We start from the raw sequence: 20,287 nt of genomic DNA, 5'->3' as shown, positions 1-20,287 counted from the left end.
GGATTAAATGGGGCAATATGTGCACAGTGCTGCTGAGGTACCCGCATGCAGGCACGCTAAGTCGTGTCTGACTCTCTGTGACCCCGTGGACCATAGTCCATCAGGTTCCTCTGTCTATGGGATTCTCCAGGCAAGATTACTGGAGTGGGTTGCCATTTCCTCCTCCAGGGGATCTTCTCCAGCCAGGGATCGAACCCAGGTCTCCTGCATTGCAGGCAGATTCTTTACCGTCTGAGCCACCAGGGAAGCCCCAAGGTATCTGGCACAAAGCAAGTGTCATAGGCACTCAGTAAAGGTCAGATCTCTTTCCTCACCACAAAGCTGTCCTCCATAACGCACAGTTCGCCTAAATAAAGTGAAATATAAAGCATTGGGTCTCAAAGTGTGGTTGCTAAACCAGCAACATCAGATATCACCTGAGAAATTGTCAGAGATACAAATTACTTGACTCTTAACACTAGACTCACCAAGTCAGAAACCCTGGAGGTGGGGCCCATGGATCTACATTAAATATTATTGGAAAGTACTGTAAGGGAGGAAGGTGGTTAGGCGGCTGAGAGGTGGAGTCCCCCTGCAGCAGGCCCCGGGACCCCACAGAGCCTCGCCTCTCCCATCTCCTAAGACGTGGGGGTCAAAGTTCTCTAGATTAAGATGCTGCCAGCAGCTCTTCATAAAGAGAAAGGCGAGGCAGTTGGGGCGGAGAGTCAGAAGTGAAGTGAAGTGAAAGTCGCTCAATCGTGTCCGACTCTTTGCGACCCCATGGACTTACACAGCCCATGGAATTCTCCAGGCCAGAAGTGTCTGGTAACCAACTCCACCGCTTTGGGAAGAGTTTCCACCAACCCCATCCCTGAACCTAGAGGTCTGAAACCGCCGGTGCTCTGGCGCCCTCTAGCGACCCATCGCTGTGAGGTCAACTCTCCGCCCTTCCTCCTGCCTCGGCCCTCAGCCCCGGGCCCGCGAGGGGCCTTGAGCACCTGCCATCCTGATACCGTTCCTCCTCTCCCTCTAAGTGCAAACAAGTGTCCTGCGGAGGTTTAGGCTCTCTTGGAGGAGGAAGCTCTTTTAGTCAATACGGTTTAACCCTGAGAAGGTGTGTTTCTAGAATGAACCTGAAATACTGTATTTTCCTCCCGATGTTTCCAAAGAGAAACAGCCCAGAGTGCACTATGCTTGCTGGCCCCTCGCCGAGAGCCGCCTCTGGACATCAGGGGCCCAGGAAAGGCCCCGTCCCCCGTCTCACGGCAGCGCCCTGGCTTGTTCGGCAGGGAGGCTCCCAGCCACTAGGCCTGGGCCTCTTCGAGGGACCCTGACGTGTGGGATCACCATGGCGCCTGGGAAGGTGGAGAGAGTGAGGGCTGGGCAGCCGGCCTGCATCAGATGTGTGTCCTGGAGTCATTTCCTGACCACTCGGTGCCTGGCTTTCCAACCAGGACACAGGGGAGGCCCTGAACCAGAGGGGAGAGTCAGTCTCCCCAGAAAGAACCTCTTCTCCCACGCGCCCCAAGCCACGCACAGGTGCCACGCATCACGAGCTGATGTGCGACAAGCCGGGACGCAATCCAGCACCCCGCCCCCGGCCCTCCCCGAGGGACCCCGCTTTCCCTCTTCGGTGACAGCGACTCAGAGCCAGTCCCAGCGTCCCGGGATGTCTGAACTGCGCTGGTGTGACCTGCTCCACACAACCTGGTTTCCAGGTCATTCCCACAGGGAACGAGAGCACCTGCCCGGTGTTTTAGCTGCCAGGTCCCCGCTTTACAAATTGCCCCATGGCTTTTGGGGTTGGGAGATGTGAACATTAAAGCGTGAGACCAGCATTCTTATGCATTGATGATGCGAGGAGAAACTGGGGTCACCTCTTTGAGGGTACTTGATAATATTCAAATTTCCTCAGAACTTTAACTTCTGGATATTATTCCACAGATATCCCTATGAAATTATTTCGAGGCACAAGATATTTGTGCAGATGGCGAAAGTACAGGACTGGAAATGACTCACATTTCCAGCAACAGAGACTGATTCAAGTAAATTAGGACAGGCCCATAAATTCAAGTACACAGATGTTTAAAAAAAAAAGGAAAAAAAAAAAGGATGAGTGAACTATTTACAGATATAGAAATAATTCCAAGACATACCCTGTGGGTATTAACCACTTCTGTGTACCTAAGACAAGGGGAAATCACCAGAGCATATTCACACTTGTTTACATGCCTGTAAGGCAGCTGCTAGACTGCATGAGAAAATACTGCCACAGTTACCTGTGGGTCATGTGAAACTTTCCACTGGGTTCCTTTACATATATATGTAATATATTTTATTACATATATGTATGTATATATTACATATGTATATGTGTAAAATATGAACACATATGTGTATATTTTAGTTTTGCACCATGTGAATGTACTACAGATTCTAGATATTAATTTTCAAAGTACAAAGTACACATCTACCCTTTTAGAATGAAAATTCTAAAACTGAGGAATAAGAATAAATTATCTGCAAGTCTTAAATAGTAGGATATGTGCACAGAACTCAAAAACTGTGTATGTCTGTGTACGTGTGAACTTGCCTAAATAGAACTGTGCTCTTGGGAACACTTCCTGGTACTTTCCTGTGAAATGAAAACTGTTATCTTGCTGATTGAGCTAATGGGGGTCATGGGATTTAAGATGGCTGATTTAATCAAAAGCGTCACTTTGATTTAAGGGGGCTGATTGATCCAACGAATTTTGTGAAGAAAAATTGCTCATGCAGTTTTAGCTTTCTCTTTCAAATGTCACAGCTGAATCAACGAAGTCCACAAAGAAATTTCATATATTTACATTTCAAAGGATCTACAGGGGAATCTTTTATTCTATCTTCAATGAAAGGTCCATTCAAAAAGAACAAACTTTCTAAAGTGTTAATTTTACAGTCCTGGCTCAGAAAATAAAAAATACATTATAACTTTGTATTTTTAACTACGTATTTATTTGGCTCTATTGGGTTGCAGCACGGGGCCTCTTCACTGGGTAATGTGGGAATCTCTCATAACTGCCCAGAACTCTGTAGTCGTGACACGCAGGCTCAGTAGTCCTGTGGCATGAAGGATCTTAAATTCCCGACCAGAGAGCAAACCTTCATCTCTTGCATTGCAAAGCGGATTCTTAACCACTGGACCACCAGGGACGTCCCTAACTTTGTATTTCTTATAACTTGGAAAACTAGAGCTCTTTCTCCTTGGAAACACATGGAGAAAAATAACAATATTTCAGGTTCATGCTTGAAACCACCTTCGCAGGGTCAAGGTGGTTGACCAAAAGAACTCCTTCTCCAACAGATCCTAAACGTCTGTAGGGCACTTCACGGCCCTTAGAGGGAGCGGAGAAGCGCAATCAGGCTGGCAGACGCCCAAGTGCCCGTGCAGCCCCGGGGCTGGGGAGGGAGGCAGGAGGAAGGGCCGAGCGTCGGCTTTAGAGAGGACGGCCTCTAGAGGGCGCCGGGCACCAGCGGAGCCAACCTGCGGCTCCCCGGCCAGACCTCCAGGCTGCGAGATGCGGTTGGTGGAAGCCCAAGGATGTGCCCAGAGAGCAGAGGTTGGTTCCCGGGCGCCTCTGACTCTCCGGCCCAAACTGCTTGGCCTCACAGAGACCCCTTCGGCATCCGATGGGTCACTTCCCGTCTGATCGGGTGGCTCAGGGGCTAGACTGGCTGACGGACTGTTTCTGAAGAGGCAGGACTCTGGACCCAGAACCACCTGGCTTGACCCTGGGACTTGCAGCTTGCCAGCGTGGGTGTTGGCATTTGGAAAAGCGGGGGTGGGGGTTGAGGGATGGCGGGGGTGGGGTGGGGGGCCGGTCCTGAACCGGCAGCCTGTAACGGCGGCGGCATTCTGGTGGGTGGGCTCTGCTCATCCCTGCACCCTTTCTCTCGAGAGATTCCCCCCAAACTTCCTTCTTTTCCATCTGAGCCTCTCTCCTGTCCCCATACCCCTTCTTCCCGCAGCAGAAGGCTCTCACCTATCCATCTGTTGCCCAATCACTGATCCTAGACTTGGCGTCAGAAGCTTTGTGAGGTGCTGGGATTAAGGAAGAGTTCCCAGCTTTTGAAGTTGCAGGCTTAAGGGGCAGACGGAGCGGTGGAGCTGGGTTACGTGACTAAAAGCCGCTCACCTGCCCTCCATCCCGGACACCTGGCGTTTAGCGCCCGGGGCGGGGCGGGGCGGGGCGGGGCCTGAAAATAGACCCTGCAAGTGACTGGGGGCCGAGCGCCCCGCCGCCCGGAGTGGAACTGGGGGTCCCTGCGGAGCCCGAACTCCTCGTGCCATCCGCCCCCGCTGAAGCCCGGACCAGGTGCGCTGGCCCTGACCCTCCACCGCGTGGGTCGGGGTGGGGGTGGGGGGCGCGAGGCCGACTTTTGAGGCACCGGGGGTTCGCTCCGAGCTGCGGCTGCTCCTTTGGAAGAGCGGCCCCGCAGCACCTTCCGTTCAGTTCAGTCGCTCAGTCGTGTCGGACTCCTTGCGACCCCATGGACTGCAGCACGCCAAGCCTCCCTGTCCATCACCAACTCCCTGGGTTTACTCAAACTCGTGTCCAGTGAGTCTGTGATGCCATCCAACCATCTCATCCTCTGTCGTCCCCCTTTCCTCCAGCACCTTAGTCCAGGGGATTTGGGTCCCTCTTTTCGCCCCTTTGCCCTCTGCCCGGCTGGCTCGGCCCCGCGGGGGACGGGAGGGAGCCACCCGCGTGGAATCTGGGAGGGGGAGGGACCGAGTCCGGGCTGGAGTCGCAGAGCCCCTCCTCCTGTGGGCCGCGAGTGTATGCGGGGGGTGCGGGATTCAGCCTCTCAGCCTCCTAACCTGCCTGCCTCCACCCCCACCTTACAGTGTAATTTTCAGTAATACTTAATTGCTTCTCGAGTTCTCGGGCTTAAAATTCATCCATAGATTCGTAAGTCCCTTGATTTAGCCAAGTGCCTCTGCGCTCCTTCCACTATTAGATCAAGTACCAGCGGGGAGGAGACAGCGGATGCGACGGAGGGGCCCCCGAAGCCCTGGGCTCAGCAGACTAAACAGGTCGGAGCCGCGCGGTCACAGACGGCCTCCGGGTGGTCGAGGATGATAGTTAATTGTAAATGGAATTTTTTTATTTCTTTCTAATATTTGGTCACTATTGTACTCTGATAATGGGCAAGATTGAGGGCAGGAGGAGAAGGGGGCGACAGAGGATGAGATGGTTGGATGGCATCATCCACCCAATGGACCGGAGTTTGAGCAACTCCAGGAGATGGTGAAGGCCTGGGAAGCCTGGCGTGCTGCAGTCCATGGGGTCGCAGAGAGTCAGACACGACTTAGCGACTGAACGATTAAACAGCAACAGATTGTGATTAATATGTAATGCAGCTGACTCTTGTATGTTGATTCTGTATCCTACAACCTTATTGTACTTACTACTACTATTAATACCATTTGGGGTGGGGAACCATATATAAGGTCAGGTTTTGTGAAGACAGAAGAAGCTTTACTTTTTCCTCACCATTTTGGATGCCTTTTTATTTCTTATTTTTCTGTCAGATTCCTCTGCTTAGGACTTCAATACTCTCTGTAATAAGAGTGGTGAGTGTGGATAGCCTTATCTTGTTCCTAATTTTACAGGAAAAGCTCTGAAGTTTTCGCTTGGGATGGAACCTGGGTCTCTTGCATCTCCTGCATTTGGCAGGCAGATTCTTTACCACCACACCACCTGGGAAGCCCATATATCTGTTAGGTTTACTTTTCTAAGGCTTCCCTGGTGGTTCAGTTGGTAAGGAGTCTGCCTGCAAGGTGGGGGACCCAGGTTCGGTCCCTGGTTGGGGAAGATCCGTGGGAGAAAGAAATGGCTAACCCACTCCAGTATCCTTGCCTGGAGAATCCCATGGACAGAGGGATCACAAAGAGTTGGACATGGCTGAGTGACTAACACTTTTTACTCTTCTAAAGCATTATGCAGGTCAGTGTTTTTCATTAATTTTCTGCCTGGAGATCCGTCCGTGTTTACAGATGGGATATTGAAGTACCTTACTATTCATTACTGCTCCTTCTGTATGTAGTTTTGTCCATATTTGCTTTAAGTATCTACATGTTCCAGTGCTGGGTGCACATATATTTATACTTGTAATAGTCTCTTGATAATCCAACCCCTTTATCACTGTAGGGTAACATTCTTTGCCTCTTGTGACTGGATGGAAAACATGTACTACAGTTACTCCTGCTGTCTTTTGGGTTGCTATTGGCATGGGATAGATTTTCACATCTTCTCACTTTAATCTATATATGTCTTTATGTTGATTTAAGTCACTTGTAAATAGCATATGGCAGGTTCTTTTTAAAATTATTGTTTTATTTTGGACATGCTGCTTGGCCTGCAGGATCCTTGTTCCCCAACCAGGGATTGTACCCAGGTTTCCAGCAGTGAAAGGACAGGAACCTAACCTCTAGATCTCCAGGGAATACCCTGTAGGTTCCTTTCTTAAATTAGTTCAGTCCCTTTGTGTCATTTAATTGGAGAATTTTATCCATTAATGTTTACATTGTTGATAAGGATTTTCATTGTTTTCTGTTTGTTATCATTGTTGTTCTGAAGGAGGAAACAGAACAGGCTCTGTCTTGGGCCGGACTGTGGACTTTGAGCTATTTGCCCAGTATCTATGGAAACTACATACCAGCTGGAAAACCAGGCCCCCTGAAGGAAGCGCCCCAGGGCTGTCTGTTGCCTAAAAGAATACCCTAATTATCTGTGTAACCGAATAGAATCATACATTCTATTATGCTTACTGGGGTATGACCACAGGCCTATTGATAATTGTCCACTGTTAACTACCTAGGCTTAAGGCATATGAATCACAGGTTAACTTTGATTGTATCTTTCTTTTTCCTTTGTTCTGACTAGTTTCAGGGAATTTGGGGAGGCGAGTTTGTGCACCTACACTTAGGGTATATAAGGTTTTCACAAAAACTGGTCGGGGTCCTTGGCTAAGAGGAGACTCTGCCTTGGGCCGGCCAGTGTAATAAATTGCACTCCACTATCTGCGTTGTCCTTCTGAATTTGTTTCCCAGAACGCGTGGCTACAACAGTTCCTTTGAGGTTTTTTTTTTTTGATATGGTATGAATTAATTCTTTATCTTTTGTGTAACTACAGTAGATTTTTCCTTTGTAGTTTCCATGAAATGTATGTAAAGTATCTTGTATGTAAAATATATTTAAGTTAATAACCTTTAATTTCATAAAATAACTATTTCATGTAAACCATAACTTATCCTCTGAAAAATACTTGTATATGTGTTTGCATATATATATACACACACATATATATAACACAGACATACACAAATATCCATTACACATTTGGATATTGGGATATTTTTCTTTACATGTAAGATTTCTTATTATATTTAAGGAAGTTGTTTTTTTCCTTTTCTTCAGTCATTTTCTCCTGTATTATCTATATGAGGAGTTCATGATAATTTTATTCATATGAGCACTTTCCACTTTATTTTCTTTTCTACTTTTAAAATTGCAGCCTCCCTTTTAATATACCTTTTAACTAATGTGTCTATGTGAACTGTGTACTACATACTTACAGTCTTTAAAATATTTTGTCTTCTGTAACGAATTTCCATCGGTTCTTCAGACTTATTAGATATAGATCCACATGCTCTACAAATGGAGATGACTTTAATCCTTCTTTTCCAGTAGTAAATTTTTACTACTCAAAGTGTTGTTAGGCATTCATGTCTACTAGTGATCTTTCTGACAATTACAGGAAATTAGTGTATTATTTCTCTGTAGGTGAACTAGTATTGTGGGTACTGGACATTTCTTCGGGCACATAAGCATTAATATCTACATTTTTATAATTTTTCCCTGTAATATTCTACCATACTACTTTGTGTCTATCAAGTTGATCACATGCTTTTCCTAAATTTGTAAGTCAATTAGTTATATTAATATATTTCCTAACAACCAAAACTTTGGATTCTTTGGTGTTGGACTCACTTAATCTTGCTATAAAGTTTTTTCCTGTTAGCTTTGAAAGTGAATGTGAAAGTCACTCACTAGTGTCCGACTCTTTGTGACCCCCATGGACTGTAGCCTGCCAGGCTCCTCTGTCCATGGGATTCTCCAGGCAAGAATACTGGAGTGGGTTGCCATGCCCTCCTCTGGGGAATCTTCCTGACCCAGGGATCGAACCTGGGTCTCCTTTAGTGCAGGCAGATGCTTTACCACTTGAGCCACCCGGGAAGCCCAAGTTAGCTTTATTAAGGCATTATTCCTTTCTTCAAGTCTTATTGAGATATAATCAACATACAGCATTGTGTAAGTTTAAGGTCTACAGCATAATGATTTGATGAACATATATCAGGATTATCCCAATCAGTTTAGTGAACATTCAACACCTCATATAGGTATAAAATTCAAGAAATAGCAAAAAATTTTGAGATAATTCTTATGATGTACTCTCTTAACAACTTTCATATATAACATAAAGTGGTGTTAATTATATTGGTCATGTTGTACCTTAAATCCCTAGGACTTATTAATTTTATAACTGGAAGTCTGTAACTTTGGCTGCCTTCATCCAGTTCCTTCTCCACCCATACACTGCGTCAGTCAGTCAGTTCAGTTGCTCAGCTGTATCTGACCCTTTGCGACTCCATGGACCACAGCATGCCAGGCCTCCCTGTCCATCACCAACTCCCAGAGTTTACTCAAACTCATGTCCATTGAATCAGTGATGCCATCCAACCATCTCATCCTCTGTCATCCCCTTCTCCTCCTGCCTTCATTCTTTTCAGCTTCAGGGTCTTTTCCAATGAGTCAGTTCTTCACATCAGGTGGCCAAGGTACTGGAGTATCAGCTTCAGTATCAGTCTTTCCAATGAATATTCAGGACTGATTTCCTTTAGGATGGACTGGTTGGATCCCCTTGCTGTCCAAGGGACTCTCAAGAGTCTTCTCCAACACCACAGTTCAAAAGCATCAGTTCTTTGGCTCTGAGCTTTCTTTATAGTCCAACTGTCATATCCATACATAACTACTGGAAAAACCATAGCTTTGACTAGACAGAACTTTTTTGGCAAAATAATGTCTCTGCATTTTAATATGCTATCTAGGTTGGTCATAACTTTTCTTCCAAGGAGTAAGCATCTTTTAATTTCATGGCTGCAGTCACCATCTGCAGTGATTTTGGAGCCCCCCAAAATAAAGTCTGTCACTGTTTCCACTGTTTCCTCATCTAATTGCCATGAAGTGATGGGACCAGATGCCATGATCTTAGTTTTCTGAATGTTGAGTTTTAAGCCAACTTTTTCACTCTCCTCTTTCACTTTCATCAAGAGGCTCTTTAGTTCTTCACTTTCTGCCATAAGGGTGGTGTCATCTGCCTATCTGAGGTTATTGATATTTCTCCCAGCAATCTTAATTCCAGTAGTTTGAACATTCTTTGGCATTGTCTTTCTTTGGGATTGGCATGAAAACTAACCTTTTCCAGTCCTGTGGCCACTGCTGAGTTTTCCAAATTTGCTGGCATATTGACTGCAGCACTTTCACAGCATCATCTTTCAGGATTTGAAATAGCTCAACTGGAATTCCATCATGTCCACTAGCTTTGTTCATAGTGATGCTTCCTAAGGCCCACTTGACTTCACATTCCAGGATGTCTGGCTCTAGGTGAGTGATCACACCATCGTGATTATCTGTGTTGTGAAGATCTTTTTTGTACAGTTCTTCTGTGTATTCTTTTTTTTTTTCCTCCCCCCCACTTCTGTGTATTCTTGCCACCTCTTCTTAATATCTTCTGCTTCTGTTAGGTCCATATTATTTCAGTCCTTTATTGAGCCCATCTTTGCATGAAATGTTCCCTTGGTATCTCTTAATTTTCTTGAAGAAATCTCTAGTCTTTCCCATTCTATTGTTTTCCTCTATTTCTCTGCACTGATCAGGGAGGAAGCCTTTCTTATCTCTCCTTGCTATTCTTTGGAACTCTGCATTCAAATGGGTATCTTTCCTTTTCTTCTTTGCTTTTCACTTCTCTTCTTTTCACAGCTATTTGTAAGGCCTCCTCAGACAGCCATTTTTGTTTTTTTCATTTCTTTTTCTTGGGGATGGTCTTGATTCCTGTCTCCTGTACAATGTCACGAACCTCCATCCATAGTTCATCAGGCACTCTATCAGATCAAATACCTTGAATCTATTTCTCATTTATGTATAATCCTAAGGGATTTGATTTAGGTCATACCTGAATGGTCTAGTGGTTTTCCCTACTTTCTTCCATTTAAGTCTGAATTTAGCAATAAGGAGTTCATGATCTGAGCCACAGTCAGCTGCCAATCTTGTTTTTGCTGACTGTGTAGCACTTCTCCATCTTTGGCTGCAAAGAATATAATCAATCTGACTTTGGTATTGACCATCTGGTGATGTCCTTGTGTAGTCTTCTCTTGTGTTGTTGGAAGAGGGTGTTTGCTATGACCAGTGCATTCTCTTGGCAAAATTCTGTTAGCCTTTTCCCTGCTTCATTCTGTACTGCAAGGCCAAATTTGCCTGTAACCTGGAGTACCCTGCATCTGGTAACCACAAATCTCTTTTACTCTGAGTTCATTTGTTGAACTATAATTGACCTACAACACTGGTAGTTCTGGTTGCCCAACATAGTGATTAGATATTTCTGGACATTTCAAAATGATCAATACAGTAAGTCTGTGTGTGTGGTCATACATAGTTAAGTTTTACATAACTATTAACTACATTTCTCAAATCTCATACCCAAGACTGTTTGTTTGCCTCTGGAAGTCTGTACCTCTTGATCTCCCTCAGCTGTTTCTTCCCTCTTCCCACTCCCCTCCATGGTGACTACCTACTTTTTCCTCTGTATTTACAAATCTGTTTATGTTTTGTTATCTGTTCATTTGCTTTGATTCTTAGATTACACCAATAATTGAAGTCATACAATAATTGTTTTTCTAAGTCTTATTTCCACTTAGCATAGTACCCTCTAGATCTGTCCATGTTGTCTTAGCTAGCAAGATTTCATTCTTTTCTATGGCTGAGTAACATCCTGTTGTGCATATGTATGTATGTATAATCTTCTTTATCCATGAATGGGCTCTTGGGTTGGCTATTGTAAATAATGCTGCTGTGATTGTATTGGTGCATATATATTTCCTGATGATTGCTTTGATTTTTTCAGATAAATAACCAGAATTGGAATTCCTAAAATATATGGTAGATGTATTTTTAATTTTTTTTGAGCAATAGCCATACTTTTTTTCCAATTTTTTCCACAGTGACTATACCAATTTCCTTCCCACCAAGAGTGAATGATGGTTACCTTTTCTCTGTTGTAATCTGTTATTGTGTTTTTGATAACAATATTCTGACAGCTGTGAGATGGTTATCTTCTTGTGATTTTGATTTGCATTTCTCTGGTGAGTGATGCTGGGCATCTTTTCATGTGCCTGTTGATCATCTGTATATTTTCTTTGGAAAATTTGTCTCTTCAGATCCCCTGCTCATTTTTTTAAACTGGGTGCTTTGTTCTATTAATGTTGACTTTTATGAGTTCTTTGTATATTTGAGGCATTAACTCTATCAGATATATACTGTGCAAGTAAACTTGAGCCTGAAGCCATCTAGTGGACCAATTCCAGCAGATGTTTAATATGAACCAAAATACATGGTTAGCCTGGTCAAATGTTTTCTATTTTCAAGCCTTTTAAAATATACAATCAGAAATAGCAAATAGACACCCAAATGCTATAGTGGTGTTGAATAGATTTTAATTTTTTATCCCCAAAGATTGTATTTTAGAAAATCTGTATTTTTCAGGTATTCCTTCTTCACCTTCATCATCTAAAAATAGCCCTCATCAGAAGAACACATACTCCTCTGACACAATATCTCTGGGGCTTATCCCCAGGGGAAAGATACATAACATTAGGGGGTGGCTATTTGTACTAAATGGGCTTCCCTGGTGGTTCAGCGGTAAAGAATCTGCCTGCAATGCAGGAGACATGGGTTCGATTCCTGGGTTGGGAAGGTCCCCTGGATGAGGGCATGGCAACCCACTCCCATGGAGAGAGGAGCCTGAAGAATCCCATGGACTGAGGAGCCTGGTGGGCTACAGTCCGTAGGGTTGCAAAGAGTTAGACACGACTGAAGCAACTGGGCCCATTTATACTAAATACATTAATTTAAAATGACTGCAGGAAAAAATAAAAAAAAATAAATAAAATGACTGCAGGAAAGGAATTTCATGCTTAAAGCCAAAACATTACAGAAAATATGAAGATAGAGAAGTGAACAAACATTAATTTACCTGTTTATGCCCCTGAAATCATAAAAAGAGAGTGAAGTTTTGGCTTTCTTTGTTTTAAACACAAGCTCAGGACAGACAGAACAGGGGACTCCGTGATGACAGGCGGACGCTCTGCCTGGGAACGTGCGGTGGTGCATGAGGCTGTGCTCTGCTCTATACTGTCCCGAGATATGTTGCCTGGTGGCCCTCTTTGAATCTGGTGAGTCTGATTGATAGCCCAAGCCTTGAAACTCATTCAAGCAGTGTAACCAGGATCATGAAACAAGGCCTTCAGAATTCTGAGGTGGGGTGGGGGGAGGTGGTTATTCCCAATCTAGAATTCTACACCCAACAAACTATCTAAATTGAGGGCAGAATAAAGACATTCACAGGTACTCACAGTATTGAAACTGTTCCCAGCAACAGTCTGTTCTGACAGTCATCTCACCACCATGCACCTTTTCTCAGGGACCTTCTCAAAGATATGCCCGCCCAACTTTTTCAACTGAGAAAAAGTCTGGATTCTGGGGGTTCCAGTTCAAGAAGGTGGAGGATGCCTCTGTCCACACCCTCCCCCATCCCAGGAGCGCTGAGGAGGGCGAACCCGGGAAGACAGCAGTGCAGAAGGTCCAGTGACTGATCAGCCCAGGCTGGAGGTGGTCAGAGGCTCCGGGAGGGACGTCTTCAATAAGAAAACCTTTTTAGGACACCCAATGTGCTTGAATCGGAGAAGGCAGTGGCACCCCTCTCCAGTACTCTTGCCTGAGAAATCTCATGACTGGAGGAGCCTGGTGGGCTGCAGTCCATGGGGTCACTGAGTCAGACACGACTGAGCGACTTCACTTTCACTTTTCACTTTCATGCATTGGAGAAGGAAATGGCAACCCACTCCAGTGTTCTTGCCTGGAGGATCCCAGGGACGACGGAGCCTGGTGGGCTGCCGTCTATGGGGTCGCACAGAGTTGGACACGACTGAAGCGACTTAGCAGCAGCAGCAGCAGCAGCAATGTGCTTGAATACCGAGAGAAGGTTACACAGCTGGGAGAAGGGTTTGGTTACAGGTTAGCAATAAAATATACAAAATCAATGTCCCCACAGCCCCGCACAGAAAAGACAAATTTGAAATGCACGAAAATACATTTTATACAGAAAGTCATCACAGTACACAACGTGATAAAGCTGTGAGTAGCACTTACAGTCATAATACCAATGAATACTGATGCAACCAAATTGAAAGAATATTGGGAGGATGGAGAGATGGTAGTGTGTGCAGAGGAGAGGGAGGTGAAAGAAAGCCCTTCCATGATGGAAATTCAAAAGAAAATACCTAAAACTGAAACACTATTAAGGAACATGTGATTTGGAGACAAATACAAAGTAAATCAGCTAAAAGCCTTGAGCCTGGTGGCCTCTGGGGAAGGGTGATACAGAAGACAGAGTGGGTTTTACTGTTTCAAAGAAAGGTTTATAGATCTATTTTGCTCATTTAGAATGTGTAGGTGTAATTTTACTTAAAAAATGACTTAATTTACAATGACAGAAGTCTTTTATTACTGTCACACACAAGTTAAAATCAGCTAATACATCAACAGGTACAGGACAAATGAGCACTGACATTAAAAACAAAACTGAAAATGTAGAGAGAAAAAACCAAAGCCGATACTGATTTAGGCCCTTGTGACATCCTGAGCTAGACTTTAAGAAATCATTCACCTTCTGGACACTTGTGTTTCCAGTTCTGCAGAGGAGTATTCTAAATAGATGAGATCTAAGTTCCTTTGAAATCTGAGTCTCTTTAAATGCAGTAATTGAATAGGGTAAACACATTTTATGGACGCATTTCTAAAGGGTATTCCATTTTAAACAGGCCTTGTTTTCAACTGGTACTGATTAATAGGGCTTTTTACTCTTCTTATATGTAAAAAATATGTAATAATTCTAAATGATCGCAGAAAAACCCTTTAATATGACACATGAAATGAAGGTTATAAACTGTTCCTTGACCTTAAGAAGCAGAAGTAATAGCCACAGCTCAATGCTAAGTGGCCACTCTTGGCAATACCAGAACTTCAAAACATAGCTCTAAAGTGGGTTAAAAGCAGACTGCTGTGGTAGATCTGAAAGCTCAACTGTTCATGCATAAAACAAGAAAGATTTACGAGAAGGTGTATTCTCAAACTCATTAAGTAACAGAGGAAGAGAAACCCATGGAAAAGCCGAATAAAAGAAAACGCGTTGGCAGTGATCTGATACAGGTAAACCTTCATACACCCCACTGACGGCCGGGCCGAGCCAGGCCCGCACTCATCCCACCTCCAGTCCGCACAGCTGTTGTCCCTGGCAGTAAACAAATGCAGAGCTCTTTTTCAAAGTATGCATTTACTATCGTCTTCCCAGTCTTTGAAATTAATGATGATGTATTTTTAAGGGCAAGTTCCGATTTCTCAGCCTGAGGGGTGAGCCCTCTTGACTGTGGGTGACTAGGTCTACTCTTGCCTGAAACATCCCATAGGCGGAGGAGCCTGGTAGGCTGCAGTCCATGGGGTTGCTAGAAGTTGGACAGGACTGACTGACTTCACTTTCACTTTTCACTTTCATGCACTGGAGAAGGAAATGGCAACCCACTCCAGTGTTCTTGCCTGGAGAATCCTGGGGACGGGGGAGCCTGGTGGGCTGCCATCTATGGGTCGCACAGAGTCGGACACGACTGAAGCGACTTAGCAGCAGCAGCAGCAGCTGCCCCAGGGGGCTCCTGGTACAGGATAGCAATCTTGGCGTGAGTTCCCAGTTGCTTCCCTTCCCTACTTCCCTTCCCTTTCCTACTTCCCTTCCCTTTCCTACTTCCCAGGGTGACCACCCATCTCCATTACTTTCTCAGATGTTCATCTCACCCTCACTGTTCCCCTGACTACTCCCTGCAGCCCCTTCAGGGCCTCCACTTCTACAGGCCCTTCTTCTGTGACTCACCCGAGTGTCTGCCTGTCCTCTTGGGTGTTCCTTCCACCACTGTTCCTTCAGTTACATCCACAGGGCAGTTCTCAACCTTGAAGGTCCTCAGAGCCACCTTGAGGGAATGCTGGCCCCAGCCCCGGAGTTTGATTCAACAGGTCTGGGTTAGGGATTAACAATGTGCACTTCTAACAAGTCCCCAGATGAGGCTAATGCTGTTGGTCCAGGGACCCCGGTCTGAGAAGCACTATCATTAATACGTGACTTTACGCTTACATCTGTCACTAGACTGCAAGCTTCTTGAGGTCAGGGAGCATTTCTTACACGTCTCATCTCCAGGGTCTAGCCAGTGTCAAGCAGTCATTCAGTCAACAAATATTTATTGAATGCCTGTTACGTGCTAGACACTGTTGCAGGCACTAGATTCAGCAGTTAAAAAAAAAAAATTTACACACACACACACACACAGGCTGAGCGGGCTGCTGTCCAAACAGGGGCACCGGTCCACATACGGGTTGTCCTGTGCACCCTCCTGAGGCTGGCAGGAGGCCCTGTGAGGATCCGAGACACCCTGGGAAGAAAGTGGGCAACAGCAGAGCTGAAGCTGACTCCCTGCACAGAGCATGTCACACCCCAGGCCTGCCTGCGGGCCATCGGCCATGCGGCTCCCTCCCTATCTCCAGGGAAGTACAAAGCCTGTGCCTTCATCTTTGGGCTAATCTTCTGAAAGTTTCCTCAACAAATAAAAAATGAGAGGACTCATGAAGAGCAATTTGGAAAATAACTGAACTGACCATCATGTTTACCAGCAAGACTTTCAGTATTCTTATGGTTTGCAAATGTTTTGTAAGGCCTTCCATTCAAAGCCCTGAAACGCTCTCTGCTAATTATATGGAGGGGATAATGGGCAGCATTTATGAATGGAATTCCAGACTCAAATATTTCTTCTCTTGTTAGTGGTTTCAAGAGTCAGTGAGATCAGAGAATAATATTGTCTGAGAATAAAGCTATCTTCCTATTGCTACCCCGAACCAGTGATGTAATACCAGAGTCCAACAAGTGACGATGATTTTTACATACTGAAAGACTGAAAAAAATGAATAACCTTGTTAGGAACACACTTTCATGATGGAGCCCAGGTCCACCAAATTCATTTTTATGACTCCATGCTAATCAAGTAAATTCTGATTACCAGAAAGCTTTGGATATAAATGGGGCCTTTTGGTAAGTCACACATTGACTTAAAAATGGTCAGGTTGCTGTTCATTTCCCTGGAGTAGATTACTAATTATCACCTTCATAATCCAAAGGGATTAATATTTCTGAAAAGGTGTGTACTTCTCTGCTGAGATGAGAACCTCCAATGAACCAGCCCCTTTCAGACTGGATCCCCTAAAGCTAAGACCAGGAGAAATCAATCCCTGTAGCCAACTGAACTGGTCTCATGAAATGATTGACACTTCCTTCAGTGTAAGAAAAGAACACACCACTGTACTCTGGAAAACATACAAATAAATCTAAATAAAAATATTAGTATCATTTGTATGCTAATAATAAATTAGCTTCCTTTAAAAAATTTTTTCAACTATTTACAAAATCCATTCTTATTTTCTGAGTTAACAAGACTGGATTTTAAAAGTGCAATAAAAATTCTTGAGGCCTTCAGCCCTCGTTCAGACAAGACTTCTTAGTGGTTTGAAAGACGCAGCTTCTTGTTCTGGTGCGGTTCTTCCTCCAGGGGTACAGGTCCCAACACGCCATCTGGCGGTCAAGAACAACTTAACGTCAGGAAAACGTCACTTCAAAGAAATGAGCATTTGTTAAAGTCAGAGGCTGTAAGATCAAAATAATGCTTAAGCTAAAGAGGATTATTTAAAAAATAAAAATGAAAAAGGGCATATTGATTTTATCTTTAAAATTCTCAACTGTTAAAGAACAGACTCTAGATAAGTCACTCACAATGTATCTAACCTTTTTCAAACTGGATTCATCAACAGTGTATAGACAATTCACAAAACTTTTTTTTGGGAAAAGTTATTACTGTTAGGCTGGATGAGACAACATGACCCATCTGTTGTCCAGGGAGAGAAGGGAGCTGTCTGCGGGGCAGGGAGGTGTGAGGGGACACCCTGCCACCCCCACACTCCCCCACCAGAAGGCAAGCAGACTCATCAGCTTGGTCAGGTGGGAAATGGGCCTGGCTTCCACTTCACCCCATGACCTGATTTCCCTGGCTTTCCTGGGACACACGCTGTGCATGTGTAAAGTGCACAATGTGATGGGTTTCAACACAAGCATACATCGAAGAATCCACCACCATGGTTAAGATGGTGAGTATACCCACCACCTCTGAAAGTCTCCTTTTATCCTGCTGCTTTCTGTCTCTCCAGGGGTCTGCCTGCCCTCCAAGCCTCTGTGCTCGCTTCACTCTTCCTAGTCTTAAGGACACCTGGATCAGGGTGCAGGGAGAATAGATCTGGAAAGCCTTCTCTCTTATTATGTAATATTAGAAACATTAAAAAAAGATTGTGTGTGATACAGATGGGAGTCCTAAAGCCTAATAATATATTAACACTCAAGAACCTACTTTGTTGCTGTTCACTTGCTAAGCTGTGTTTGACTCTTTCACCCCAGGCTCCTCTGTCCTCCACTCTTTCCCAGAGTTTGCTCAAGAACCTACTACCCAACCCGCAAAACTAGAATGTTACCACTTCCCATGTGCCCCCCAGTCTAATTCCATCCCTCTTTCTCCCTTATACAGAAGTAACCACTGTGCTGAATCATTTATCATTCCATTGCTTCTTAGAAATAATTTTGCCACATGTACTAACCAGTACACTATTTGCCTTCTTGTTCAACTTTATATAGAAGTTGCATTATAATGTATTTAGTCTTCTGAAACTTGATTTTTTCATTTAGCATTATATTTCTAAGATCCATCAATGTTCAAGAATGTAGATGTAATTCATTTTACTTTCACTGCTTTATAATATTCCACTGTAATATTTTAATTTCCAGAGATAAATTTTTGTGCTATTTCCAGTTTTTGCTTTTAAGAGCAATGTTGCAATGTATTATCTATCTCTGCCTTTCCTACAAAACATGTAAGAGTTTTCCTAGGGCATATGCTTAGAGGTCAAATTGCTGGGTCATGGAGCATACACATCTTCAGTTTTACAAAGATAACATTAAACTGCTTTCCCAAGGTGGCTGTGCACATTTTCAGTCCAGCCAGCAATACACAAAGGTTTTAACGACCCACCTCCTCACCAGCACTTGCTGTCGTCAAACTTTAATTCTGCAACTCTAGTAGGTACAGCAAATGGTGTGAACACTGTTGCAGTGATTTTAATTTGCATTCCCATGACTGCTAATGAGCCTGAGCATTTTTTCATGTGTTTATTAGATGTCTGTGTTTCTTCTGTTGTGAAATACCTTTAACTATCTTTTACCCATTCTCACATGAACTCAACCATTAATCAACTGTATATAATTGACAACGACGGACTACTTCATCCAACAATAGTAAAATACACATTGTTCTTAACCTCACATGGAATGTTCACCAAGAGAGACCACATTCTGGGCCATAAAACACACCCTAATAAATTTAAAAGGATAGAAATAATACAATGTCTGCTCTCAGACCACAATATAATTAAACTAGAAAAGACTAATAGAAACATAACTGGGAAATCTCAAAATATATGTGGAAGTTAAATAATACATTGCTAAATAACAAATGAGTAAAAAAAAAACAACAAAAAAAACCCCAAGATAAATTTTAAAATATTTTGGACCCAGAGGAATCGGGTGGAGAGGGAGGTGGGAGGGGGGATCCGGATGGGGAATACATGTAAATCCATGGCTGATTCATGTCAATGTATGACAAAAACCACTACAATATTGTAAAGTAATTAGCCTCCAACTAATAAAAATAAATGGAAAATTTTTTTTTTAATATTTTGAACTAAATAAAAATGCAACTTATCAAAATTTCTTCCATTCAGTGGAAGAAACGCTAGAGAAATGCTAGAGAGAAAGTGAATGTATATATGAGAAAAGAGGAATGATCTAAAATCAATGACCAGAATATATGAATCCAAAAACCAAAGTAGATTCGCGGTGGCCTGGGGCTGGAGGCAGGAGGAAACAGGGATAACTAACAAATGGGTAAGGGGATTCTTTTTGAGCTGAAGGAAAATTGTGAAATGAAGGCTGTGGTGATGGTTACACAACTCTGAATCTACCAAAACCCACCCAATTCTGTACTTTAAAAGGGCAAATTTATGGTATATGGATTATACCTCAATCAAGCTCTTATAAAATTGAAAAAGAGATAAGGATATTATTTACTGATATAAAACACTTGTTAAAAACTACATATAAAACATAAACCTGCAGTTCAGTGGACAGTCATAAAGCAAACATATTTAACCATCACCCAGGTCAAGAAATAAAGCATTACCAGCAAAATGAAAGCATTCCTCTCATCCCCTCGCCATCACGACCCCTCCTTCCCACCTCAGGACATCCCCCCACAGCATGTCACCCTTACCTTAGTGATCTAGGGACAGGGAATCCTGGCTACCAGACTCTTGATTGTAATTGGCAAAAATCTCCCCTTTCATGGCTTGCCTTTGTACTCTTTTAATGCTATCTTTTGACAAACAGATGTTCTTTATTTTAACACAGATAAATGAATTCATATTTTATGTTTAATGCTTTTTTGTGTCTTCTCCCTAACAACAGGGAATATTAACTCACCCCCCTCAAACACTATTATTGAATATATATTCTTTAATCAGATCCATATTTTTTCCTTTCATCTTTAACTACTTTTTTCCCCCCTGATAAATTTTTAAAAAGAAAGATGGAGTGGATATGTATTTTTTTCCAGACTGCAAATTAAAATTTCACTACCTGAATAAAATAAAGCTAAGTTAGAACACAGAAAATCAGGATGTTCACATAGACATTATTTTCATAAAGACTTTCATAGTTACTGATTTTTCAGAGTAATCAA

The 20,287-nt window shown here is 43.5% G+C and overlaps 1 protein-coding gene across 3 annotated transcripts in view; it reads right to left on the bottom strand.

Annotated features, from left to right (window-relative positions):
* Nucleotides 1-13,835: 13,835 nt before the first annotated feature.
* Nucleotides 13,836-20,287, bottom strand: part of CDADC1 (cytidine and dCMP deaminase domain containing 1) — a 31,835-nt gene continuing 25,383 nt past the window's right edge. For 2 of the 3 annotated variants that reach the window (XM_043477923.1, XM_043477925.1), the window contains one exon: nucleotides 13,836-17,022. In XM_043477923.1, coding sequence (XP_043333858.1) covers nucleotides 16,949-17,022 — 74 coding nt within the window. In that variant the 3' untranslated portion in view covers nucleotides 13,836-16,948. Of the gene's footprint in view, nucleotides 17,061-20,287 lie in introns of all 3 variants that reach the window. The other variant, XM_043477924.1, reaches the window with a different exon arrangement.

Source organism: Cervus canadensis, chromosome 9, assembly GCF_019320065.1.
Source record: "Cervus canadensis isolate Bull #8, Minnesota chromosome 9, ASM1932006v1, whole genome shotgun sequence".
In the NCBI taxonomy this organism is placed as follows: Eukaryota; Metazoa; Chordata; class Mammalia; order Artiodactyla; family Cervidae; genus Cervus; species Cervus canadensis.
This window is presented reverse-complemented; position numbering and strand designations above follow the sequence as displayed.